Genomic DNA, 27,427 nt, shown 5'->3' with positions numbered 1-27,427 from the left:
CAAGGCCTTAAAGCTGCAGTGGCCTAATTAGTAAAAAATGGCCTGGTTACTAGGGGGGTTTAAGCCCGTGGTCCTTAAGTGGTTAAAGGGGAACTGAAGAGAGAGGTATATGGAGGTTGTCATGTTTATTTCCTTTTAGACAATACCAGTTGCCTGGCAGCCCTGCTGATCCTCTGCCTCTAATACTATTAGCCATAGCCCCTGAACAAGCATGCAGCAGATCAGGTGTTTCAGTGGTTCAGACTTATAAGTCTGATCTGACAAGACTAGCTGCATGCTTGTTTCTGGTTTTAGTCAGATACTACTGCAGAGAAATAGACCAGCAGGGCTGCCAGGCAACTGGTATTGATTAAAAGGAAATAAACATGACAGCCTCCATATACCTCTCTCTTCAGTTCCCCTTTAAGGGAGACTTCTCTATTACTGTGTATAGAGAAGGTTGCAATGTCTGTCAGTTTCACAAGCAGGTGGAGAGATATGTTTATCTGGGGGATTTTTTAAGAAGTCAGGAGTCTGCGGAAAACAAAAAAATGTTTTGCAAACAATTTGCCATTTTATCCAAAATTAGCCACTTCCTCCAACTGCAGACAGAGATATGGTATGTTTAAGGAAGCAGTCATATTGCAGTATGTCATTTCTAGACCCCAGACTTGTCATATGGCTCTGATAACGGAGCTGCAGATGAAGCGGATGCTGCCAGAGGCACAAGGGACAAATACCAACTAAATATGTTTAGGACAGGATGTCCAATGCGTCATTCGCAATCTGCCAGTCGAACATGAAGGACTGCTTGGAAGATCACGATTGCGCATGCTGACGAGAACACCGAAGTCGCGTTGGTCGCCGAGTGATGAAACCGCTGAAGTGGAGCGAGTGAGTGGATGTCCGATACCTATCAGCGCTGCGGGGATCCTCCTTCAGCTCTTCTGTCCACAGTCTCATCTCTATGACGCCCTCTAGTGGCCTCACTAATTACATCATGCGCCGCTGGGAGATGAGCGCGTGAACGGTAGAGCCAGGCCCGGCTTTTCCTCACAGGAGCCTATAGGCACAGATGTCCTGACACCCTAGACTCCGCCCTCCATGAACCTACAAACCCCCACTGAACTGCACCCCAAGTGTGGCCCAACTTTTCCCTTACTTCCCTTGCCCTTCATAGGTGCCCCTTAGTATTAGGTAGCCATTAGCCAGAGGTACCCTCAGTATTAAGTACATAGAGGTGCCCCCAAGTATAAGTTGCTAGAGGAGTACTAGGTAGCTAGAGGAACCTTAGAATTAAAGGGAATCTTAAGTTAAATTATTTATTTATTTTAGTATTTATATTGCGCCAACATATTATGCAGCGCTGTACAGAGTATATTGTCACTAAACAGTCCCTCAGAGGGGCTCACAGTCTAGTCCCTACCGTAGTCATATATATGTCTATGTACAGTATGTATCGTGTAGTGTAAGTATAATAGTCTAGTCTCTGTGGCGGTATCATTATTTCCAAAATTTAGGGTCTTTTCAGAAAAACAAAAGTTTGCTTTCTTAAAACAGAAAGAATTTGCGATAATTCAGGTTAGAGTGAGCTTGAGATGTCTCCCAGTACATCACTGCTGAATATATGCAAATTAACCATTGTACCCTTAGAAGCTAAACACACCTCCAGAACCCGCTGGAATGCAATGATGTGTTAGATTGTTAATTTGTACAGAGCCATAATAATCCAACATGCATACAGACTGTTTTGGATTGTTTGATCCTCATCAGTGCATGGCATGGATTAATTTGCCTCTATGGAGTAGGGCTTGTAACACCAAGAGGGACAGACTAACCAGAAAGCTCATGGTGAACATGGTGGTATTTTCAGCACATTTCAGACCCTAAAAATCAGGAAACAATCATGCCGCCAGAATGTCTGCAGCAGCCCCAGCATTCACTCATCTCCCTGGGGCCCAGCTCTGCAATTTTCCCTCCGTTCTTTGGGTGGCGCTGTAACTCTGTAGTGAGATCACTGACGGCGATCTCACCAGAGTGATTCAGATCCTCGGAGGACAGGAAGGAGACCGGCTACCTACGGTGCACCTTGCCACCATAACTGATCGGTCCTTAAATTGGTTTGAGGAACATCAATCAGAGTTTAACCTGCTTCCGCGGCCAGCTGCGTCCCCTGACCTCAATTCTATTGAGCATTTGTGGGACAAAGCTTGGAAACATCACCATCTAATCTGACCCAATTTAGCACTGCTATTATGTCAGCATGGGCCGACTTACTCAGAAATTGTATCAGCAACTTGTGGAGTCCATGCCAAGAAGAATAAAGAAGAATAAACACTGTAATCAGAACTAAAAGTGGACCAATACATTATTAGAGGGTGTCTTACCCACACAGTGTAGTTTAGTTAGCTATATAAGGACCAAGATAATTGAAATCTACGTCCTGTTTTGGTGGGCTCCTGGCTGGCTGGGCGTAGATTTCAATTATCCGCCGCTGCGCGCATTCGTTGTTTCCGTTGCTCCCCGCCTCTCAAACCCGACGAGTCTCGCCGCATCTCACAGGCTCTGCCTGTCTCTATGACGGCAGAGCCATGTGAGCCGGTCAGGAGCCGATTTCATTGGCTCCTGGCCCTGTCTTTCAATGTAAGCCACTCCCATTGGCTTATATTGAAAGACACGGTCAGGAGCCAATGAAAACGGCTCCTGACCGGCTCACATGATTCTGCTGTTATAGAGACAGTAGAGTCTATGTCCTGGGGGTCCCGGCGAGTGGCGATGACGGTGGTTGCGGCGGGTATGCACGGCAATTGGTCGGGATACCGTTGTTTTGGTACCAGCGGTCTCTGGTCCTTAAGGGGGCAGAGACTGCTGGTACTTAAGTGGTTAAGGATTTTAGAAGCATGAGGTCCAGATCAAGGACAATATGGAAGTAATGGGTAGCTTAGCTGCACCTCTCCATTGAGCCGCCCATTTCTTATACCTTTTCCTTGACAAAGGGACTCACTGGAGCTCCAAAACATTGGACCTTTTTGTGATGTATTGATAAAGATTCATACACTGTAGAAGTGCTGTCTGATCCAATTTCAATAAGAAAAGTTTTTATGCTCCGAGTTCTTCCATCATGAGATAGCTTCAAAAGTAAAAACAAACACAGAAGAGGTGATGATGACCTCATTAAAGCTTTTAGGAAGTCCGTTATCTTATTCAGAAGAACATCAAATTAAGCAGTAAAAATGATGAAACCATGTGAGCTGATATAAAGATGATCAGATAAGATATTGTTCTCTGAAATGAAATCAAAATAAATTTTGTTCACAGCCCAGTGATGGGTCTGAATACCGAATCAGGGCATTTGGGTGCGGGGACTGGCAGGTGTCTAATAGATGCCTGTGTTATACAGTATATCAGTAATCAGACACCCAATGTGGGTAGTAGAAGGTGATTGGGGGTTGATTTAGGTACTTCCAGGCACACACGTGGATTGTAGTGCAGGAGATTTGGGCGCAGCCGCCGCCACCATAGACCGTAATAGGAATAACGGCTATAGCAGCGCACACTGAGTAACTTCGATGTCGTCAGAAGATAGAGCTGAAGTTACTTTTAAAACACTGTAATTCGGCCTCCAGCAATAGCTGGAAGCTGAATGACATCTTTCCCCACCATCCATGTGGACCTGGAGGGAGAATAGTACTTAGCGCCGCCAGGACTTGTGCAGGAGCAGGGTAAGCTGTATATCTGCTGTATCCTGTGCCCAAGTCTCCCGGCGGCGATTTTATTTGTACGCCTTACAGAGTGGGGGGAAGGGGGGCGCGGTTTAGGTACTTAGAGGGGGGATTTGGGTTAGGCATTAGGTAGGGGGGTCAGGTCTGGGCCCTTAAAACGGGGAGTAGAGTTAGGCATTGGAGTGAGGGTTGGGCCTAGAAACTTACAGGGGAATTAGGTGGTGGGATCCAGTCTAGGCACTTACCAGGGGGATTAGGATTAAGTGTGTGTGTGGGGGGGGGGGGGGGGGGGGTCTAGGCATATACAGGGGGGATTAGGTAGGGGGATCTGGTCTTTCGGTCTTGGCACTTACAAGGGGGATTAGGATTAGTGTGTGGGGGTGGGGGGGAGTCTAAGCACTTCTAAAAGGGATTAGGTGGGGGGGTCTGGTCTTGGCAGTTTGATGGGGCCTAGTGTTAGACTTTAGGTAGTGGGGTTTATCTTAGGCACTTACAGGGGGATTAGGGTTAGGCATTAGGTAAGAGGCTTTGGTTTAGGCACTCACCGGTGGGTTCGGTTTAGGCACTTAGAGGGGGATAGAGGGGGATTAGGGTTAGGCATTAGGTAAGGGGCTTTGGTTTAAGCACTTACCGGGGGGTCCGGTTTAGGCAGTTATGGGGGGATTAGGGTTAGGCATTAGGTTGGAGGTTCAGTTTAGGCACTTGCAAGGGGGGGGGGGGGAGTTAGGCATGAAGTAGGGGTCTTTGGTTTAGGCACTTGGGGGGGATTAGGGTTAGGCATTAAGTGGGGAGGCTCAGTTTAGACATTTTTTGGGAGGATTAGGGTAAGGCATTAGGTAGGGGAGTTTGGTTTTGCCACTTAGAGGCGGGGTTAGGCATTAGGTGGGAGGGATCAGTTTAGACATTTTGAATGGAGGGTTCAAGTAAGAATGGGTGCTGGGTAGTGCATTGTAAAACAACGGCAATTTAAATTAAATATATTTTACTACTACCAGCATCACCCAGCACCTAACTAAAGCAGTGCCTTTGCAATATGTACTTGCCAGTGAGTGACTGCAATAACCACTCCTACTGCAACCAGTGCAGGGACTGAAGCTCTGTACTGAGCTTCAACAAATCATCAGTCCTGCTTACTCAGCAGTACACACTCCATTACTCACACCCAAGTGCTGTCCAAAACCTCAACCATGTGTCCATTATAGTGAAAATAGTGGCTATCCCAGTCCTATTTCTTGTTGTATTTCTCCCTTCCACTAGTTAAGTCTGTCTCCAAGCACACAACTAAAAAATTATAGCTTTGGCACCAGAATACTCAAATGACTGGATTGTATAATGGATTGCATCATCCTGCTGTTCAGACTGCAAGGGGGCATGGCACAGACTGAATTTCTCTGAGGAAAATGCAGCCTACAGCAAGAACAGTCTGCACAGAAGGTGGGGAACAGTCTCTGAACTCCTGACCAGGTATGACTTATTTGACATCAGCTAATAAAATACCTGCAACAATCTAGACCAGGGGTCTCAAACTCAATTTACCTGGGGGGCCGCAGGACACAAAGTCAGGATGAGGCTAAGCTGCATAAGGAATTTCACAATCGCGGTGCATCGCCGCCTCTGCCCGCCCCTCTCACTCTTCCTTCACAGAGAGGAACGGGGAGAGGCGGCGATCCGTGTGGCGATTGGCGTCTGGAGGGACAGAGCTGAAGCTGAAAGCTCTGCCCCTTCCAGGAAATGTCGGTGGATTGCCCCCCGGGCGATTTGGGGGCTCTGCAGCCCTTGTTTAGCGGCGGGGATGCGGCGGATTACTTGAATCGAACTATAAGGAAGCTTTTGCAGGCGAGGGCCACAAAATATTGTATCGAGGGCCGCAAATGGCCCGCGGGACACGAGTTTGAGACCCCTGATCTAGACAGACAATCTGTGACTACAATAATTCTTTAAAGTCCAGTTTCAGAAATATTTTTTATTGGCTCCCACCCTCTCCACCACCTCAGTATATAAAGGGAACCTCCCACCCCACCCTTCAGGGCTACAACTTCAGGTGTCATGTGAACCTTCCCTGCAGGTGGATCAGCGTGGGATTCTGGTTCTGTAGACTGGATGATGCCACCACATTCCCCTGGACCCCACAGACCTCCATTAGAGAAGTACGGGAGAGAAGATGTCTGATCGGGAGGAGATGAGGGCTGCACTAGTTACAGGGTGACACAATAGTGGTACTTGTTATGGGGAAGGGAGCTTTGAGGGGATTTTGGCCATAGTTGTTATAGTGGAAAATGATGGAAGTACAAGTAGGGCCTAAGGAGAAAGCTACAATGGTAGCATTGGTGGAGAGCAGAAGATGACTGCACCGGGAGGTTATCACAGAAAGGGGGCCTGCAGAAGGGGAAAGGGGCAACAGACGGAAAGGGGATGAGGGAAGGAGAAGTAGAGAATGGCCAGAACCTAAACATGAAGAAACGACTAGTGTAGGTACTCAAGAGGACAATAAAACAATTAAAATCCGTTTTAAAAAAGTTTTGGCTTCCCTTCTGGAGCACAAGTGAACAATTTTTTCGTTGATTTATTTTTAACGAAAGACTGCAAAACACATTTCATGGCCCCTTCATCAGGTGCAACAAAGGGCCAAGTCAGCAGTTCTGAGCTCCTAAACGTACAAAAATGTATCAAAAATAGTTCAGTTGTCTACCACAAGGTAAGCCAACACTTTGCTACTTTTTGCTACAATTTTAATTGTTTTATCGTTATTGGACGCCCCCACTGGTTGGGGGGAGGGGGTGTTTTTTCAAGCAATTTTCATTTTTGGGGAGCCGCAACCATGACCTCCACAATAAGGAGGAGTAGGGTCAGTACTTCCCCCCATGGTATTAAACATTGTGACTTTCATGACTTCGTCATAAGATGAGCTGTTTTCTTACTTTACGAAGAACATTTACAGAACAGAACAAGCGTCTCGTTAAACAGGAACTCAACTTCTCTGTAAGTGCTAGAAACTTTCTTTGTGCGCCCAGAGGAAGTTTGTGGCCTGCTGTGCAACTGACGTTCTGCCTGATGGTGTTACTTTCATAACAGTCATACTGAAGGTTCTTCTCTGTCACTCGACTAGCTGGTGACTGACAGATCAACATCGGAGAGCGCTGCACGGCACTGCCATGTAATCTGCACAGGTAAGCAAGACTTCTATCATTTACCTACTGAGGAACCACTTCATGCAATTCTAGGAGAAATGTTTAAAGTTGGACTTCTTGGTGTATATCTTGTATTTTTGGACTAGCGTGCCTCCACCAACAGATGCACCTCAAAGAAGTATGCCAGGATATAACGGTATCCACCTAGTTGTGTGTGGTCTGGTATTAGTCATGGAGAGACTCCAAACTAAATCATAACAACAATAGTTGTTTAGGTGATAACTTTAATGATGAACTGTACAAGATTTCGTTGCAAGCTTTCGAAACTTTAAGTTTCTTCTTCAGGCTTGTTCCAGAACTGGATCAGAACTGTATAGTTCTGTAACATGCCTGAAAAAGAAATTTAAAGTTTTGAAAGCTTGTAAAGAAATCTTGTACAGTTAGTCATTAAAGGTATCTCCTAAACCACTTTTGTTGTGTCTTTGAATCCACCTAGTTATACTAGTTATTGTAAGAATTTGTAGAGACTGGTACTGTTACTACTAATTGACAGAAAATGTTCTTTCAAAACTGAGAGTTACTGGAGCCCCACCTGGGCCCTTATTCAATTCACTCTTTCTCCTAAGTTCTCTCCTAGGTGATATATTCATTATTCACACCTTATCAATAAAATATTTTTTAAGCTACCAGCAAGCAAGAATATAAGTTTGACAGTACTTTTCCACCTGTTTTTTTGTACTTTTTAAATTGAGTGCTGAGAACTTGAAGTTATTTTAAACAGAAGATGAAAAATGTATCTCCGACCTAGGAGAAAAAGTGCAGATGGCCCAGGGCCCATATGCAAATAATTTCTTCTCCCGAGTTTTCTCCTAGGAGATACATTTTTAATCTTCTCTTTAAAATAACTTTTCAGCATTTTGCAAGTGGAAAAGTATCAAAAAGTAGATGAAAAAGAACTATCCAAGTTATCTGGAGTATTTTCTTGCTTGCTGGTGGCTTAAAAGGCATTTTATTGATACGTTGTGAAAATATCACCTAGGAGAAAACTCAGGAAAAAAAGTGATTTGCAATAGGCCCTAGGTGTGGATCTATTACGGTTAGGGTGTAGCAGGCTATGTGGGTCATGAGAGCTACAATCACGTTTGCAGCTGTCACTAGCATTAAGTGAATAAAGTTTTGGCTTGGCCAAAATGACCACAAAAATTTCCACTTTTTCACAAAGATGAGAATTTTTGTGAGGATGCCATAAAGTCCCCTTGGCATGAGAAACTGAAGGTTCAGGAACGGGTCTGTTTTCTCCCAAGGTTTCCATGTATATATTTTTCAAATCCACATTTTGCAAAAATGCAGTACATTTTTGCCAAAATTGTTGCTCTGGTAATAATGTGGTTTTCACAGTAAAAGCAATTTGACAAAATGATCAAACTCTTCCTTAGGTTTTGCTGATTAGGCAGCGATCACTCTAGGCACGCAAGACATTTTTAAGACCTTTCTCCTTAAGGAACATACACACCTCAGACAAAAATTGGTCTAAATGAATATGGTAGGACATTAGACTATGACTATGGTAGGATTAGACTGTGAGCTCCTCTGAGGACAGTCTGTGACCTGACTGTATATGCTGTAAAGTGCTGCAGGAGATGTCAGTGCTATATAAATACATAATAATATGGTAGGACATTAGACTAGGACTATGGTCGGGATTAGAACGCAAGCTCCTCTGACGACAGTTGTCCTCATTGTGTCCTCCTCTATGCCCCTTTGTGTCCTTCATGTGTCCTCCTCTATGCCCCTTTGTGTCAGCCTTGTGTCCTCCTCTATGCCCCTTTGTGTCCTTCATGTGTCCTCCTCTATGCCCCTTTGTGTCAGCCTTGTGTCCTCCTCTATGTCCCTTTGTGTCCTTCATGTGTCCTCCTCTACGCCCCTTTGTGTCAGCCTTGTGTCCTCCTCTATGTCCCTTTGTGTCCCCCTTGTGTCCTCCTCTATGCCCCTTTGTGTCCCCCTTGTGTCCTCCTCTGTGCCCCTGTGTCCTCGGTTTGTCCCGTCTCCTCCTCTGCATGGGCACAGTACATGGAGTCCCCAACATTGCGGCTGGTTGGTTATTGGCAGGCGTTCAGGAACTCCCTGCATTTGGTCTATAAGAAGCAGTGACTTTTTCCCCTACTTTTGGGGGAGAAAAAGTGAGTCTTATTGTCCTAAAAATGGTATTCACAAAATGATGAATTAAGGACATACCAACTGTGTATAAGGTTAATCGTACATCTAGCAGTGTATGGTGGTATTAGGTCCCCCTCTCCATAGGCTGCTAATATGTGAGGTTATTTCATACACTGCAAGCCTCTTCTCAAATAAATTATTCCTGGTTTTAGCTGCAGCGGTGTACAGTACTTGAGCCCTTTATGCAATTCTAATTGTCTCCTGAGTTTTCTCCTAGGTGATTTTTTCATACCTTGACAATAAAATGCCTTTTAAATGACCAGCAAGCAACATAATTTTGATAGTACTTTCTCACGTACTTTTTTTTGGAATGTTTTGAATTGCAAAGGACTGAAAAGTTATTTTAAAGAGAATATGTAAATGCATCTCCTAGGAGAAAACTCAGGAGAAAAGTGAATTGCTTATTGGCCCTTAGTATTTGAGTGGCTCATGCATAAAAGGAAGGCTGTCGTTGGGATTCTCGTCAGTCCCTGTATGCGTGCATTACTGCATAATCCGTGCTGAAGTATTAATTGGCCGGAAGCAGTATTTTGGCTGAGAGGAATTCATTTGGGTAGTGATCAAATATTATGTAGCCAAAAGCACCAACTATCAAGATATAGTGCGACATCAGTGCGTGGATAAGGACCCAGACAGTATATTGTAAAGTAATGAGACTAGCTGTGACCTAAAGAACTGAAACATGGACGTTGACAGATGAAGGGGATGAAGGGCTCCTAAGGAGATAAAAGTGGAAGAAACTGTGAAGAATGTATGGGCCAGTAGAAGATAATGGACAGTTGGAGAATAACTAGGACTAGGATTAGAAGGACAAGGAGTTTTGAGATTAGTATTAAAAGCCAGACATAGAATCTCAGATCAAAGGCAATAGATTTAGGTAGCCTGGCCCTGGACTTAGAAAAAGGATGACTTTTTCGTTTTTTAAGGAAAACCAGTAGGATGTAACTTGAGAGGAATGTGGAGGACAAGGTGGCTTGATGATGATGCTGAGGAAAATCCGAAGAAGGTGAAGGCTAAACACCAGGCACCTCTACTGAGACAGAGGTGCCTGGCTCTTCTACTGACCACATATGCTATTGCTCTGTTGTTAACCTCCTTGCCGGTTACCCCGAGCTGAGCTCGGGGTAACTCGCACAGGAGGATTGCTCTGGCCCTACTGGGCCGATTTTTGCAATTTTTTTTCCTACATGCAGGTAGCACTTTGCTAGCTGCGTGTGGTACGCGATCGCCGCCGCTAACCGCCACGCCGGCCCGCCCCCCCCCCCCCCCGACCCCTGCGCAGCCTGGGCAATCAGTGCCAGGCAGCGCTGAGGAGTGGATCGGGATTCCCTCCCCGTCCCGTCGCCATGGCGACCGGGGAAGCCCAGCAGGAAATCCCGTTCTGAATGGGATTTCCTGCTTACTCAGATCGCTGCTGCTCAGCGGCTATCATGTAGCTAGCGCTAGGCTAGCTACATGATTTAAAAAAATATATATATAAAAAAACAGTGCTGCGCTGCCCCCTTGCCGTAAGAATTGGACCGGCAAGAGGGTTAATGCCTGATGAAGCGGGATCAAACCTGTGAAACGTGTTGCATATTTGGAGTTCATAAATTATATTGACTGTCTTTACTACAGTCGTTGTGTGTCTACTTGGAGCAGGGTCGGTTCTAGAAACAATGGGGCCCCTGGGCAAAATTACCCCTGGGGCCCCCCAATAGACACCCCCCAATCAAAAATCCGCAGTAGGGATCCTTTGTTGTAGACAAATATTTACTCAAAGACCCTGAGGCAGGGACTGACACCACCTGGCTCAGCCAAAGACTCTGCAGGGGCACCTGGGAACAACAGTTAAGTTGGGGAGAGACATCTTGGTGGCCCCTACAGGCTCTGGAGCCCTAGGGCAATTGCCCCCTTAGCCTCTATGGTAGCGCCGGCCCTGACTTGGAGGAGGTAAGTCCACCACTACCTCCTCTATTTACCAAGAATTTGGTTTTTTAAGCTCATTTAGCTTCCTTTTATCCTCTTGGCACCTCTGTTCTCCTGCATAATATTGAGGCCACCCTGGGTGGAGGGTTGAACCCCCTTTCTCTCATCTACAGAGAGCGACTTCTTATTCCTGAGTGGGGTCTGGAAAATCTCCCCACCTGCCTTTACAGTGGTTGCCTAATGGTAGCCCTGGTTTGTGAGTATTAATATTTACTCTATCTAGTAACCATTTACCAGTACATATTACACTATTGGGGCTCTTGGTGTTCCTTGTTTTTACCAGAGAAATAGAGTGGTCAATAGAAAAGATTGAGTCGGAATTGGAGGCAAAGGCCCAACATCATGTGTAGTGCCAAGGAATAAGTAAAGGGAGTGTAAGTTTTTGCATCAGGAAGACAATAACTTTACGGGGAAGTTTAAAGGAGGCTGCCATATTTATTTTCTTTTAAAGAGACTCTGAAGTCAAATTTTTTACCTACTTTTCTTGTATAATCCTCTTCAGCATGAATGCCCCACTTGAATCGCCGCGGCAGATGACAGATTTATTATAGATTATTTGCAGGTCGCAAATCGCGCTGCCCTGGAGAGGCAGAGCTTTCGGCTGTAGCTCTGCCTCCTCCACAATCAATCCCCGCCTCCTTTCCGCCCCTCGTAGTGAAAGAAGACAGAGGGGTGGGGAGAAGCGGCGATCCGCAGAGATTGACTGCGGAGGAGGAAAAGCCTAAAGCTCTGCCTCTTCTTGGAAGTGAAGCCCTGCAAACCTGGGAGCTTTGCAGGGCTAATCCTCAGCTATAAATCATTCATCTGCCGCGCGGATGCAGCGATTCAACTAGAGCAATCATTTTGAAGAGGATTATATAAGAAAAGCAAGTCAAAAATTAGACTTCAGAGTCTCTTTAAACAATACCAGTTCCCAGGCTGTCCTGCTGATTGCTTTGGCTGCAGTAGCATCTGAGTCACACACCTGAAACATGCATGCAGCTAAACTTGTCATATTTCAGTCATAAACATCTGATCTGCATGCTTATTCAGGGGCTATGACTAATAGTATTAGATGCAGAGGATCGGGAGGACAGCAAAGCTTTGATGCCCCCCCCCCCCTATGGTTGGGGCCACCTTGCAGCTCTGGGCCCCCCTCCAATTACGGGGGGCTGCTCCTCCATAGTTACGCCCCTGAGGTGATTGGATCCTTCATTACTTATTGCGTTATGCAAGAGCATCTCAAGTCCTTGATGAAGGGACCAATGACTGCACGAAACATAGCTGTGCATGGCAGCAAATGGCACCAAATCCAAAAGATGTTTTTATGGTTATTAATAGATCTATTTCTAAAATCTGGAGTAAGGTGACACCCCAATGAAATGACGTGTGTCATCCTAATGCGTGACAGGATCATGTGTTCATAATTCATAGAAGAAGATCTGCCCCAGGAAACCATCTCTTATCTGGTCCGTTCAGAAAAGCACAGCTGAGACATCATCTGTATTTTTGCTGAACATCTGTTGTTGCAATCTCTGCCCCATCGCTGTGGTTTTCATGCTAAGCGACACTTGCAAAAAACATCAATATTCAAATCGGCACACTTATTCTTAGGGTCTAAACGCTAGAAGTTAGCTTAGTTTAAACAGGCACTGTCATGACATAAGGCCATTACACACGGAGTACAAATGACGGTACAGACACGTGTTGAGCGACGGTTCGTGCGACAGTTCGTTCATGTGGACACGGCAAGCGACAACGACAGTCTGCAGACACAGCCATGTCCAAGCGATTGAACTGGTGAATCTATCGCGGGTTCTGTCGCGCAAACTGGAGCGAAATCTGTCGTCGTCCTCATGTGTGTATGGAAGTCTTCTGCAGACAGTAGAGTCGCTCTCAACAGACATCCGGTTGTCGGCTCTATTTGTCACGGACAACTTCTGCCGTGTCTTAGCCCTTTTTGTTGTCGCATGTGTACAACTGTTGCGAGCACGAATTGCTGCTTCCATTAATCAGTTGATGTCTCTTGTCTGTTTGTCGCTGCTCACTGCTACAGACATTTGTACGTTGTGTATGGGCCTTTATAGTAGAAGTGGCACGCTGCCTGTAACATGATAGGTGCGTGGACGGCCAGGGGTGGGGTCAGGTGACTGGCGGCCGGGGAAGGGGGAGGCGGCTGCCCCATTTTGCCCCTATGTGCGGACGCCCATGTATATAATGGATGACAGCTTACTGTCTGTCTGCGCCTTTGATGGATCCCATGTGTCTTCCGATAGCTGATGCCCAAACTTCCTGCTTAAATTCTTACCACTTCCATGTACTATGAGACCTAACCTACACAATGGACCTTAATCAATGCACTTCTCTCCTAAGTTTTCTCCTAGGAGATATTTTCAACTGAAAAAGTACCAAAAAGAAAGCTAAAATTATTTTTAGTATTTTCTTGCTTTCTGGTGGCTTATAACACATTTTATTGACAAGTTTAAAAAAATCACCTCCTGGGAGAAAGCTCTGGAGATAAAGTTAGTTGCCTATGGGCCATAATCTGCCAAAGCTGGATTTACAATCTTGACTACCATTTAATATTATATCTGCATGTGGCTCATTTTACCAGTTACCAGTATATGGTAAAAGTCATCATTTCAGTTAACCTTTTGAATAACATAGTTGTGATTTGTCCTCTGCCGATCTGCAGGTGAGCGTTTGAGCAGCAGGTGTGAAGTGGGCGGACCAATCATACAGCTGCTCACTGGTCATGTGACACATTTAGTGTTGGTAGTTGAACTTGGCGGAGAGACTATGAGTGGGTGAGCGGTTACTCTAAAGTTCAGACGGGGACGGTAAAAGGTAACGAGATAGCCACAGGACCACATCAAAGTCACATTCCCTAGGCTGTGGGAACCAGACCTCCTGGGGAAATTCTAACACTCTAAAGAGGGTAACTGAAACTTTATTAGTAGAAAATAGTCTGTACTTTGAGAGTTATTTATAGACTTTTGACTACTATACTTTATAATGTATCCTGTTATATCCCACTTTGCAGATCTATGCTGAATTAAAATATAACTTTACTCTCCAAGGAAAAACAAATATGAAAGAAAGAGGAACTGTAGTGAAAATCACATAATGAATAAAAATGCTTATTTTTTATATTAATTTATAGATCATTTAGTCAGTGTTTGCTCATTGTAAAATCTTCCCTCTCCCTGATATACATTTTAAGATGTAGCACTGGTGGTGACATCTTAAGACCTGCCAGGTGACCTCTACAGAATGCTCGTTACTGAGAGTTCTATGCACAGAGGGAGAGATTGCTTGCGTGGCAGTTGGGAAAAAAAGCTGTTCTTTCCCACAATGCAAAGAAGTTCACAGACAGCAAACTGTCAGGACCAAGGTCATGACATCACACTGTGGGAGGGGTTTCACCACATCAGCCATAAAGCCCCGCTGATGATCTATTTGATAAAATGTAAAGATTTCTCGTGGGAAAGGGGGTAACAGCTACTGATTGGGATGAAGTTCAATCCTGTGTTGAATTTCCTCTTTAAAGGGAACCAGAGACGAAGCACCCTCATGTATTTTACCATATATATCAGTGGGAACATTAGAGAAAACCCCTACCTTGCTTTCTGTTTCATGCTGCACTGCTCAGCCTGCTTGTTATCAGCCCTGATAAAATCCCCCACTGAGCATTCAGTCTGGCTTTGCTCAGGAATCATTATAGCTCAGTCTGTGTTCTCTCATGTCTTTTCAAGTCCAAGCCTGCCCCCTGCTGGCTCTGCTCAGGAATCATTATAGCTGAGTCATTATAGCAAAGCCAGACTGAATGCTCAGTCTGGGATTTTATCAGGGCTGATAAGAAACAAGCTGTGCAGTGCAGAATAAAACAGAAAGCAAGGTAGGTGTTTTCACTAATGTTCCCACTGATCTATATGGTAAAATACATGAGGATGCTTCTTATCTGGTTTACTTTAAAGATCTGGCTTGTCATAAGGGGGCCCTCATAAACATGGCCATCTCCGTAAATCTCCATTTAGTGTGTATATGTAGCTTTAGTGTACATACCACAGCTTAAATTTGGAAAAGCTAAGGGGGAAGCAATAGCACATGGGGTAAAAGGAGGAGAGGGTTAAAGAGGAACTTCAGCCTAAACAAACATACTGTCATTAAGTTACATTAGTTATGTTAATTAAAATAGATAGGCAATATAATCTATTACCGGCCCTGTTTTAACAGGCAAATGTTTGTGATTTCATGAGGGCAGCCATCTTTTTGGTTATAAGGAGGTGACAGGGAGCATGAGACACAGTTCTTACTGTCCTGTGTCCTGATCAACCCTCCCAGCTGCTAGGCCACGAAAACAACATCATCAGAAATCCCATCATGCTTTGCAAAGCATTAAGGGAAAAATGCCCGGGCAGATTTCTTTGATGGGGCGGAGCTTAGCTTCTGTGCAGCGAAAAATGAGGCTTGGGTAAGAACAACAAAGTTCTGATGCTGTGAAACTGTGCTGCTGCTGCTGAGCAGATTTTGCTGCTGAGTAGATATTTAGTCTGGACTCAGGTTCACTTTAAGAGGTAAGGGAACGGAAGAGGAGAAAGCGAATTACTGAAAAGGGTTGAGTGAAAAAATAGGGAGGTGCAGGGAAAGGGATGAACAAAAAAAAAAAAAAATGAAAGGAAGTGAAGAACCAGGAAGCAGGACCATCGCTGGTCTGAGACCAGCCAGAAAGATGGAGCTGAACCTCGCTGTTCTGCTCTCACCCGCGATCTACATTTAGAAATAAGAGCGCCTGTCCGCCATATCTGAAGCAAGACAGACCTCCGGTTTCTGGCTCTTTACTAACCACAGTTATTTCTTTAATCACCTCAGACACAAATACTATTTCTAGAGCTTACAGAGCGTCTCTTAAAATAGCAACTTGGCTTTTTAGGTGAAAAGTTGTCACTTGCCGATTCCCAGAACCATTAAAGAACTGTGAAGTTCTTTTGACTAATTTCTTTTAAAGTAAGAATTCTGCTGAATTTGCCCCTCAATCAGAATACTTGTAATTTAGCTTTTATTTGAATACCGTGTGGGCCTTTACCGGCCCTTAACCACTTTGCATCCCTGGGTTTTTGCTCTGTACGTTCCTGACAATTTTGACACTTCAGCTCTGTCGCTATTGAAACAGCAATAACTTTTTCATTACTTATAACTTCCAAGTGATAGCAGAAGGTGAAGAGGCGCCCAATGCATATAAAACACTTTAAAATCAATAACATGAAACAAATTGAAGTGGCTTACCTCATAGACGTCATCTTACTTTAGATAAGGAAGGTAAATAGATTATTAAGCACAGGCAACGCGTTTCGTGGTACTATGCCCACTTCCTCAGGCAAAATAAAAGTGCCAAAGCAGTCTATATGCCACACTCGGCATAGTCCCACGAAACGCGTTGCCTGTGCTTAATAATCTATTAAACTTCCTTATCTAACGTACGTGTGTCGTCTATGAGGTAAGCCACCTCAATTTTTTTCATTTTATTGATTTTAAAGTGTTTAATATACATTGGGCACCTCTTCGCCTTCTGCTGTACCCCACTCCCCTTTTTCATTGTGGATGTTGATTCTAGGTGGCTGGATAGCGTACTGGTTAAAGGAGAACTGTAGTGAGAAGTATATGGAGGCTGCCATATGTATTTCCTTTTTAAGCAATACCAGTTGCCTGGCTGTTGTGCTGATCCTATGCCTCTAATAGTATTAGCCACAAATCCTGAACAAGCATGCAGCAGATCAGGCGTTTCTGACATTTTTGTCAGATCTGACAAGATCTCACACTACTGCAGGCAAATAGCTCAGCAGGGCTGCCAGGCAACTGGTATTGCTCAAAAGGAAATCAATATGGCAGCCTCCATATACCTCTCACTACAGTTCTCCTTTAAGGGCTCTGCCTATGACACAGGAGACCAGGGTTCAAAACTTCCTGTTCAGTAAGCCAGCACCTATTCAGTAAGGAGTCCCAGGGCTAGAGACAGGAGGGGACTATGAAGTGGTTATAATGCCCAGCTCACGGCACAAGTACTTCCCAGTCCTGTGCAGCAATCAGTGGCAGGGCCGGGCCGAGGCAGAGGCAAGAGAGGCTCCAGCCTCAGGGCACAGTGTCGGAGGGGTGCGCAACTCACTCAGCTATCATTCCCCTATTGTGTTTGAAGCAGAGAGAAATAAGAAAAAGGGGATACATAGCAGTGACTGCAAGCCGGATAACTAGAGATTAAGGTGTTGGGGGCCCTGGGGTGCCTCTTAGTCTAATAGCAATCAGTGTGTGACAGCTGGGGTGGGAGGGATGGAGGGGCGCACTTTGGTGTCTTAGCCTTGGGTGCTGGAGGACCTTGTCCCGGCTCTGATCAGTGGTGAAGCTTGTTACAATATTCAGTGGACAAACTCCTAGATTCGCTGATGCTGAATAAATCCCTTTTACGGATTGTTCGTATTTTTCACCTAACATTTTTCTAAAGCACTTCGGGTGGATCTTGATTTACAAATTTTGGAGAAGAGAGGCAATAATGAAATGATCCAGCAAACCTGGGTGTGAGGTTCAGAAAATGGTGTGCTATTAAGTGTCTAAAGTTTGCAACACTTAATTAGTTCATATCAGAACAGTGTGAGAACTTCTGAAACGTTGGCGAATAAGAGTTTTTGCTTCAGCTGGCACATCCAAAAAACAACAGAAAAACCAATTTACTATCTTATTGTAACCATACTATGTTCTGTTATGACCAGGGACAAACCCAGGGGGGGGGGGATTCCTGGAAGGTCTCCCTCAGCCACGCACAATATAGTATAATAATATGGTAGGACAACATGCGATTTCCCCTGAAATTCGAGATCGATCAGGAGCAGTTTGCATACAGATAATAATGAGGACAGCCGACATGGTGATGAAGGGGAAAGTGAAGCATTCACACAGCAGGGCACAGGGCTGTGCTCATATCTGACTCTGTTAAGTTCACCAGAGCTGCTCCATGCTCTGTACACACAGAGCAGTTCATTTTGACGCGCGGCTCTGAGAGCCGAGCACCCTAACCGCCGTCACAGCAGCAATGCTATGATGCATGTGTTGCGTAGCGGTAATTCGGGGCTCTGGCGGCTGCCAGACCCCGAATTACATCTACCTCCATGTTGCGACAACTCGGCGGGGGAATAGTATCTAAAGCCACCTCGGAGTTTAGCGGCAGTGGGAAAAGCCGTCATTCAGCTCTCCCCGCGTCGAACTGAGCAGCGCCAATATAATATGCACCCCTGTACACACGCTGCTGCTCCATGCTCTGTACACACGCTGCTGCTCCATGCTCTGTACACACGCTGCTACTCCATCCAAAGTCAACTGTAGCAGGGAAAGAAAGGGGGCGGTGCTGTGACCTGCAGGATACCTGTAGATATTCTGGTGTCTCAACTTGTGCATGTCCCCAGACACTGCACCGGCCCTGGTCTGAGGGGGGATTCTGGGCAGCTGTAATCCCCCCCCCCCCTGCGTTTGCCTATGATGACCCAAGTAAAACTTCATTCTAATCAGGAGCTGATACCCCCTTTCCCACAAGAAAGCTGGATCCCTGCAGGGGCTTGCTGGGCTGTGTCCCCCTGTGTGGCCAGGTGTCCCCCCTTTAGTTAGCAGCCATCACTATCCTTCCAGGCTCCAACGATGAGCCGCAGTGGACCCCTCTGCTCCAGCCGGCATCTCTGCTCCTACTGCCGCTCAGTTCCGGGTCGCGGCTTGATGACATCATCAAGCCTGGATTCGGCGCTGACGTTAGAAGGAGCAGAGATGCTGGTGTTGTGTCTGATTTGCGCTGCCCCGCATGCGCAGTAGGAGACTGTGCGGCCACATTTCCTATTGAATGGTGCTGCTGGTGGTAAAATATTAAATATCTCCACTCCCACACCTCTTACACTCCCCAAATTTTCAGGGTAGGGAGGGGACCCCCAGAACGACCTCTATACCAAATTGCATCCCCCGAGACCCACTGGTTCCCGAGATAGGTTTCTGTAATCTATCTCCTGAACCAGCGGGGCTCGGGGACTGCAATTTGGTATAGAGGTCGTTCTGGGGGTCCTCTCCCTTCACTGAAAATTTGGGGAGTGTAAGAGATGTGCAAGTGAAGATATTTAGTATTTTACCTCCAGCAGCATCATTAACTTCACACTGAGCATGCGTGCTACTTAGTGTGGGAGGGAGCTTCCAGGCAGCGCAATGAAACATTACACCGGCAAGAGTGGTGGGGGGCGCCGAACGTCTCGGGAATGGCAGGGAGGTGAGTGGAGCCTCTTCTTTCCTCCCTACCGCCGCAGCTGTCAAATGGAGCACTACGATCCGCCGGCGATCGTAGTGATCACGTGATCATCAACAGCCATACGCGATGGCTGCTGATCACTGAGGGGAGATGTCAGCTGTCATATGACAGCTTAATCTCCCCTCTCCGGTGCGCACAATCGCGTCGGGATGGTTCGTTAGCGCGGACGTTGAATCAACGTCCAGTTAGGGCAGCAGCACCACCTGCTGAATGTAGATTCAAACTACGTCGGTCTCCAAAAGGTTAAACCACCAGTAAGCAAACAAATACTCAAGATAATTTTGATTGTACCTTTAACCTACTTTTTGGGTACTTTTTCCATTGCAAAGTGATAAAAAGTTATTATAAATCGAAGATGAAAAATTATCTCCTAGGAGAATACTCAGATGCGAAAATGAATTGCATATGGTCCCTGGTCTCCCAGAATACTCCAAACTAGGATAATTCTGCATAACTAAACAGCCTAGGCTAAACAATACAGTGAGAGCTGGGCTACATACTACATTGCTAATATACGGCAATCTATAGGGTGGGGTTACATACTAATATACAGCGTTATATAGGTATAGGAAGTGATTCATTCTGAAGCTGAAACAAGTAAAATTACTGTAAGGCCGGGTGCACACCTGAGGTGTTTAGTCTTTTATTTATTTTAAAGAGGAACTCCAGTGAAAATAATGTACGGTAATTAAAAAAGTGCTTCATTTTTACAATAATTATGTATAAATGATTTAGTCAGTGTTTGTTCATTGTAAAATCTTTTAAATCCCTGATTTACATTCTGACATTTATTACATGGTGACATTTTTACTGTTGGCAGGTAATGTAGCTGCTGCTTGCTGTTTTGGTAGTTGGAAACCGCTGTAAACTGCTATTTCCCACAATGCAACAAGGTTCACAGACAGGAAACTACCAGGAGTACCACGGTCCTCAGAGTTTCTTGTGGGAGGGGTGTCACCACAAAATCAGCCATACAGCGCCCCCTGAGGGTGTGTTTGTGAAAAGGAATAGATTTCTCATGTAAAAGGAGGTATCAGCTACTGATTGGGATAAAGTTTAATTCTTGGTCGGAGTTTCTCTTTAAGTATTTATCTTCAGCAGCGCTGTACAGAGTATATTGTCTTGTCACTAAGGGCTTGTTCACACTGTAGGCGTTTTTGTTATTTTATAAGCGCTGGCGATTTTTCAAAATCGCCCTGAAAGCGCTTCCACAATGATTCTCTATGCGATAGTTCATATCTAAGCGGTTCGTTTCCGATCTGTTTAGATAAGCTGTGCTTGCGCCATTTTTGAGGTTATTCCGCCTCAATAGAAGGTATAGGAAAAACGTGAAACGCTCTCAAAACCGCTTTGTGTAGCGTTTGCATTCGCGTTTTTAAGAATAAATACATTGTATTTATTCTTTTCCGGATCAAAGAGTTCACTTCCTGACTTGCGTCAGGGAGTGAATTACCAAAACGCTTGGGAAAAACAATTCGGAAACCGCTAAGCACAAAACAAGAATCTCCCACCTAAGCGCCGGGAATCGGAAAGAAAAAACGCCTCAAAACAAGCCCACCGCGGACGGACACGCGAGCCGAATGCAAAGTGAACAAGGCCTAACTGTCCCTCAGAGGGGCTCAAAATCTACTCCCTACCTTAGTCCTATGTCCATGTATGTATCGTGTAGTGTATGTATCATAGTTTAGAGCCAATTTTGGGGGAAGCCAATTAACTTATCTGTATGTTTTTTGGATGTGGGGGGAAACTGGAGTGCCCGGGGGAAACCCACACAGACACGGGGAGAACATACAAACTCCTTGCAGATTTTGACCTGGCTGGGATTCGAACCAGGGACCCAGCGCTGCAAGGCCAGAGCGCTAACCACTATTATGCCACCGTGCTGCATCTTTTGGCGTACCGCATCTCGTCAGCTGTGCAAGTCTTTATTAGCTTGCATGGCCCCTGCGTCGAGGGGGATGGGGCGCGAAAGCGTAACGCGGGGCGCTGCAGTGCGCAAACCGCCTAAAAGTGAATGTCACTGGAGTTCGCCTTTATGATTCACTATGTTAGTGTGGAAATAGAACTCGACTTCATCTAAACTCCGCCTTCCTCATGTGACATTGTGTTATTGTTTTTACTACGTGAATACTCAAATGTGGAAGGTTTCTATAAATAGCTCTGTGCGCCTATATTTAGATTGCAAGCTCCATTGAGCCAGAACCTCTCACTTTCCACCATCTGCCCGCTCATAGAAATAAAATAAACAGTCACTACCGAGGTGAAAAAGATTACATAAACTCACATCGTGTGCTCGTGTCTGCGCTGCGCACATGTTACTGCAAACCTCGGGATCTGAGTAGGTAAGGCATGCTGGGAAATGTAGTCCCTCAGCAACCAGCGGATAGCACATGTATAGTTTAATTTTGATGGAGCTGGTGGTAAATGGACTCAGAAGAAAGCTATACAGCCAAGGACGGGCAATGACCCCAGAACTTCCTCTTTGCTCTAAAAGATGAGCAACAGCATAATCACCTTTAAAGATACAAATACTCTAATAAATCTACAGTGTGTCTACTTCCTGCTTTCATGTAAGCAGACATAGCGTAAACATCCTGTGTTTACAAATAAGCTGCTCTGCCGAGGCAGCCATCTGACACAACTGAGAGATAAAATTACAACTTGTGCTTAGTCACAGGTGAGGGGGAATGAGACAGGCCAAACTCTTTCCTTCTGTCCTGTGCAAGAAATCAGGTCCAGTTCAATAAGCCCAGAACCGCTGTGTCTGTGCATCTTGTGTCTGTGCATCTTGTGTCTGTGCCTGCTGTGTCTGTGCCTGCTGTGTCTGTGCCTGCTGTGTCTGTGCCTGCTGTGTCTGTGCATCTTGAGTCTGTGCATCTTGAGTCTGTGCATCTTGAGTCTGTGCATCTTGAGTCTGTGCATCTTGAGTCTGTGCATCTTGAGTCTGTGCATCTTGAGTCTGTGCATCTTGAGTCTGTGCATGCTGTGTCTGTGCATGCTGTGTCTGTGCATGCTGTGTCTGTGCATGCTGTGCATGCTGTGTCTGTGCATGCTGTGTCTGTGCATGCTGTGTCTGTGCATGCTGTGTCTGTGCATGCTGTGTCTGTGCATGCTGTGTCTGTGCATGCTGTGTCTGTGCATGCTGTGTCTGTGCATGCTGTGTCTGTGCATGCTGTGTCTGTGCATGCTGTGTCTGTGCATGCTGTGTCTGTGCATGCTGTGTCTGTGCATGCTGTGTCTGTGCATGCTGTGTCTGTGCATGCTGTGTCTGTGCATGCTGTGTCCGTGCATGCTGTGTTACTTCTGTACTGGCCTCCTAGCACGAACAAAAAGTTAATGGAAACTTTCAAACTGTTATTAGGCAACTTCCCCATTTGTAACGAGATGCACGATCCTTGATAGCAGTTATCAGCTCTTATATCCGCTTCTTAAGATTATGGGTTTTAACTATAAGTCAGCTACTGCCTACAAAATGTAACTGTACGTTTTTTTTAACTATCAGAATTAGTATTAGTTTCTGTAATACCACGAATGAATATGGCAGTTCCTGGTCTTCAACTTTAAACTTGCACATCTTAAAGCACCTCTGTCGTGAAAATCTTAAAATTTAAAACACATGTTGACATATACAAATAAGAAGTATGTTTCTTCCGGAGTTAAATGAGCCATAAATTACTTTCCTCCTATGCTGCTGTCACTTAAAGTGCATACACATGCACTACTGCCGGCAGGGCCGGGCCGAGGCATAGGCTGGAGAGGCTCCAGCCTCAGGGCGCAGTGTAGGAGGGGGCGCACAATTCATTCAGCTGTCATTCCTAATTGTGTTTGAAGCAGAAAGAAATAAGAAAAGGGGATACATAACAGTGACTGCAAGCCAGATAACTAGATATTAAGGTGTTGGGGAGGTTGTGGGCCCTGTGGACCTCTTAGTCTAATAGCAATCAGTGTGTGATGGCTGGGGTGGGAGGGATGGAGGGGCGCACTTTGGTGTCTCAGCCTTGGGTGCTGGAGGACCTTGTCCCACCTCTGACTGCCGGCAACGATGGGTCCACCGGGTGGACGTTCAGCCGACAGTAGTGCGTGTGTACGCGCTGTCGGCGGACTGATAAGACTGTTTCTGAACAGCAGCGCGTACACACGCACTACTTTCGGCTGAATGTCCGCCCAGCGGGAGGGTCTGAAAGACCCGTCGTTGCCGGCGGTAGTGAGTGTGTACGCACCTTTACAGTAAGTAGCAGAAATCTGACATTACTGACAGATTTTGGACTAGCCCATCTTCTCATAGGAGGTTCTTAGGGTTTTCTTTATTTTTACAACCACTTAGCGAATGGCAGTTGCTCCGTCCAACTGACAAAAAGCGTACGTTGAGCAGGGAGGCAGGCCAGCATCACTGTATAAATCTTTTTCAGGAAATTTCTTTATAAAGAATAAAGACCATGCTAAGAATCCCCTATGAAGAGATGGACTATCCCAAAACCTGTCGGTTCTATCAGATTTCTACTACCTACTGTAAGTGACAACATAGGAGAAAAGTCATTTATGGCTCAGTTTGCTCTGGAAGAAATGTACTTCTTATTTGTATGTGTTTTAAATTTTAAGATTATCGTGACAGTTCCTCTTTAAGCAAGTCTTCTAACGCATTTCAGACCACAGTCTCTTACCATTTCAAAATTAGAGGATAGAGATGGCCCGAACGGTTTGCTGGTGAAAGGTTCCCTGCGAACTTCGGACAAACGCAAACTTTATGGCGGTTCAATTCGCCTCCTATACTACATCATTAGGGTCAACTTTGACCCTCTACATCACAGTCAGCAGGCACATTGTAGCCAATCAGGCTACACTCCCTCCTGGAGCCACTCCCCCCTCCCCCCCCCCCCCTATAAAAGGCAGGCAGGGTCAGGCTTTTCCCTCACTCATGTGCCTGCAGTAATTAGAGAAGGGAGAGCTGCTGTGCAGAGACCTATAGGGAAAGCTTACTAAAGGGGCATACAGACATGCGACTAAAGTCGTTGGTAACGAACGACTAACGATCGTTTATAACGACGATCGTTACAAAATAACCGCTAACGTTCGTTAAGGGTAACGATCAGCGACCGAAGTCGTTGCAAACTGGAAATCCGTCCTGGCGTTTTTTTTGTAACGACGATCGTTAGCAAAAGTACGTGTGTATGCTGATCGTTACAAAAACGATCGTTCGTTAAGTACCGTACATGCGCAGACAGAGAGAGAGAGACAGAGAGATGTATATAGATATATGTATATAGATATATATATGTATATATAGATGTAGATAGATGTATAGAGATATATATATGTATATATATATATATATATATATATGTATCTATAGATGTACATAGATGTGTATATATATATATATACATATATATATATATATATGTATATATAGATGTATATAGATATATAGATATATGTTGACATAGATAGAGATATATCTATCTATATCTCTCTCTCTCTGTGTATATATATATATATATATATATATATAAGCAAAGGGATGAGCAGCACAAACCGATTTTTATGCAATACTATGCAAAGCATGCACGCAGCACTGGAGAACCCCAATCTCCATAAGAAATATATAAATACAGAGGGTGCTGCAGCACACAACAGGAAAATAGTGACAGGGGCTCTTGGTTACGCTTTAACGCGTTTAAGCTCACCAACTGCGCCAAAGTGTCCCCGATCTGGTGAGTCCTACTCTAACCAGGCAAAAATGCTCGTTTTTATCAGCGTTCTAGTGGGAACCATGCCAAAAGCCCAGGGGTCAGCTAAATGGGAGAAATGAAATTAAAAACACCTCACCTTCTACTAGCTACTAACTGAACTATGAGCACCGCTCATTTATATGCTTAACTGTGCTAGAGATGGGTGTGGTTATGCACGCTCACAGGGGAAAATAATATAAGCAAAGGGATGAGCAGCACAAACCGATTTTTATGCAATACTATGCAAAGCATGCACGCAGCACTGGAGAACCCCAATCTCCATAAGAAATATATAAATACAGAGGGTGCTGCAGCACACAACAGGAAAATAGTGACAGGGGCTCTTGGTTACGCTTTAACGCGTTTAAGCTCACCAACTGCGCCAAAGTGTCCCCGATCTGGTGAGTCCTACTCTAACCAGGCAAAAATGCTCGTTTTTATCAGCGTTCTAGTGGGAACCATGCCAAAAGCCCAGGGGTCAGCTAAATGGGAGAAATGAAATTAAAAACACCTCACCTTCTACTAGCTACTAACTGAACTATGAGCACCGCTCATTTATATGCTTAACTGTGCTAGAGATGGGTGTGGTTATGCACGCTCACAGGGGAAAATAATATAAGCAAAGGGATGAGCAGCACAAACCGATTTTTATGCAATACTATGCAAAGCATGCACGCAGCACTGGAGAACCCCAATCTCCATAAGAAATATATAAATACAGAGGGTGCTGCAGCACACAACAGGAAAATAGTGACAGGGGCTCTTGGTTACGCTTTAACGCGTTTAAGCTCACCAACTGCGCCAAAGTGTCCCCGATCTGGTGAGTCCTACTCTAACCAGGCAAAAATGCTCGTTTTTATCAGCGTTCTAGTGGGAACCATGCCAAAAGCCCAGGGGTCAGCTAAATGGGAGAAATGAAATTAAAAACACCTCACCTTCTACTAGCTACTAACTGAACTATGAGCACCGCTCATTTATATGCTTAACTGTGCTAGAGATGGGTGTGGTTATGCACGCTCACAGGGGAAAATAATATAAGCAAAGGGATGAGCAGCACAAACCGATTTTTATGCAATACTATGCAAAGCATGCACGCAGCACTGGAGAACCCCAATCTCCATAAGAAATATATAAATACAGAGGGTGCTGCAGCACACAACAGGAAAATAGTGACAGGGGCTCTTGGTTACGCTTTAACGCGTTTAAGCTCACCAACTGCGCCAAAGTGTCCCCGATCTGGTGAGTCCTACTCTAACCAGGCAAAAATGCTCGTTTTTATCAGCGTTCTAGTGGGAACCATGCCAAAAGCCCAGGGGTCAGCTAAATGGGAGAAATGAAATTAAAAACACCTCACCTTCTACTAGCTACTAACTGAACTATGAGCACCGCTCATTTATATGCTTAACTGTGCTAGAGATGGGTGTGGTTATGCACGCTCACAGGGGAAAATAATATAAGCAAAGGGATGAGCAGCACAAACCGATTTTTATGCAATACTATGCAAAGCATGCACGCAGCACTGGAGAACCCCAATCTCCATAAGAAATATATAAATACAGAGGGTGCTGCAGCACACAACAGGAAAATAGTGACAGGGGCTCTTGGTTACGCTTTAACGCGTTTAAGCTCACCAACTGCGCCAAAGTGTCCCCGATCTGGTGAGTCCTACTCTAACCAGGCAAAAATGCTCGTTTTTATCAGCGTTCTAGTGGGAACCATGCCTGTCACTATTTTCCTGTTGTGTGCTGCAGCACCCTCTGTATTTATATATTTCTTATGGAGATTGGGGTTCTCCAGTGCTGCGTGCATGCTTTGCATAGTATTGCATAAAAATCGGTTTGTGCTGCTCATCCCTTTGCTTATATTATTTTCCCCTGTGAGCGTGCATAACCACACCCATCTCTAGCACAGTTAAGCATATAAATGAGCGGTGCTCATAGTTCAGTTAGTAGCTAGTAGAAGGTGAGGTGTTTTTAATTTCATTTCTCCCATTTAGCTGACCCCTGGGCTTTTGGCATGGTTCCCACTAGAACGCTGATAAAAACGAGCATTTTTGCCTGGTTAGAGTAGGACTCACCAGATCGGGGACACTTTGGCGCAGTTGGTGAGCTTAAACGCGTTAAAGCGTAACCAAGAGCCCCTGTCACTATTTTCCTGTTGTGTGCTGCAGCACCCTCTGTATTTATATATTTCTTATGGAGATTGGGGTTCTCCAGTGCTGCGTGCATGCTTTGCATAGTATTGCATAAAAATCGGTTTGTGCTGCTCATCCCTTTGCTTATATTATTTTCCCCTGTGAGCGTGCATAACCACACCCATCTCTAGCACAGTTAAGCATATAAATGAGCGGTGCTCATAGTTCAGTTAGTAGCTAGT

General features: G+C 45.1%; 2 protein-coding genes across 4 annotated transcripts in view; one reads left to right on the top strand and one right to left on the bottom strand.

The window, feature by feature from the left end:
- Positions 1-27,427, bottom strand: part of TG (thyroglobulin) — a 329,528-nt gene that overhangs the window by 67,196 nt on the left and 234,905 nt on the right. The window lies entirely within an intron of this gene.
- Positions 6,774-27,427, top strand: part of SLA (Src like adaptor) — a 48,866-nt gene continuing 28,212 nt past the window's right edge. The window contains exon 1 of one of the 2 annotated variants that reach the window (XM_068234952.1): positions 6,774-6,868. Coding sequence is in view for 1 of the 2 variants with exons in the window: in XM_068234951.1 (XP_068091052.1) it covers positions 23,775-23,831 (57 nt within the window). In the remaining variant the exon portion in view is untranslated. Of the gene's footprint in view, positions 6,869-23,742; positions 23,832-27,427 lie in introns of those variants that run through there. The other variant, XM_068234951.1, reaches the window with a different exon arrangement.

The sequence above is a fragment of the Hyperolius riggenbachi genome, chromosome 5, assembly GCF_040937935.1.
Source record: "Hyperolius riggenbachi isolate aHypRig1 chromosome 5, aHypRig1.pri, whole genome shotgun sequence".
Classification (NCBI taxonomy): Eukaryota; Metazoa; Chordata; class Amphibia; order Anura; family Hyperoliidae; genus Hyperolius; species Hyperolius riggenbachi.
This window is presented reverse-complemented; position numbering and strand designations above follow the sequence as displayed.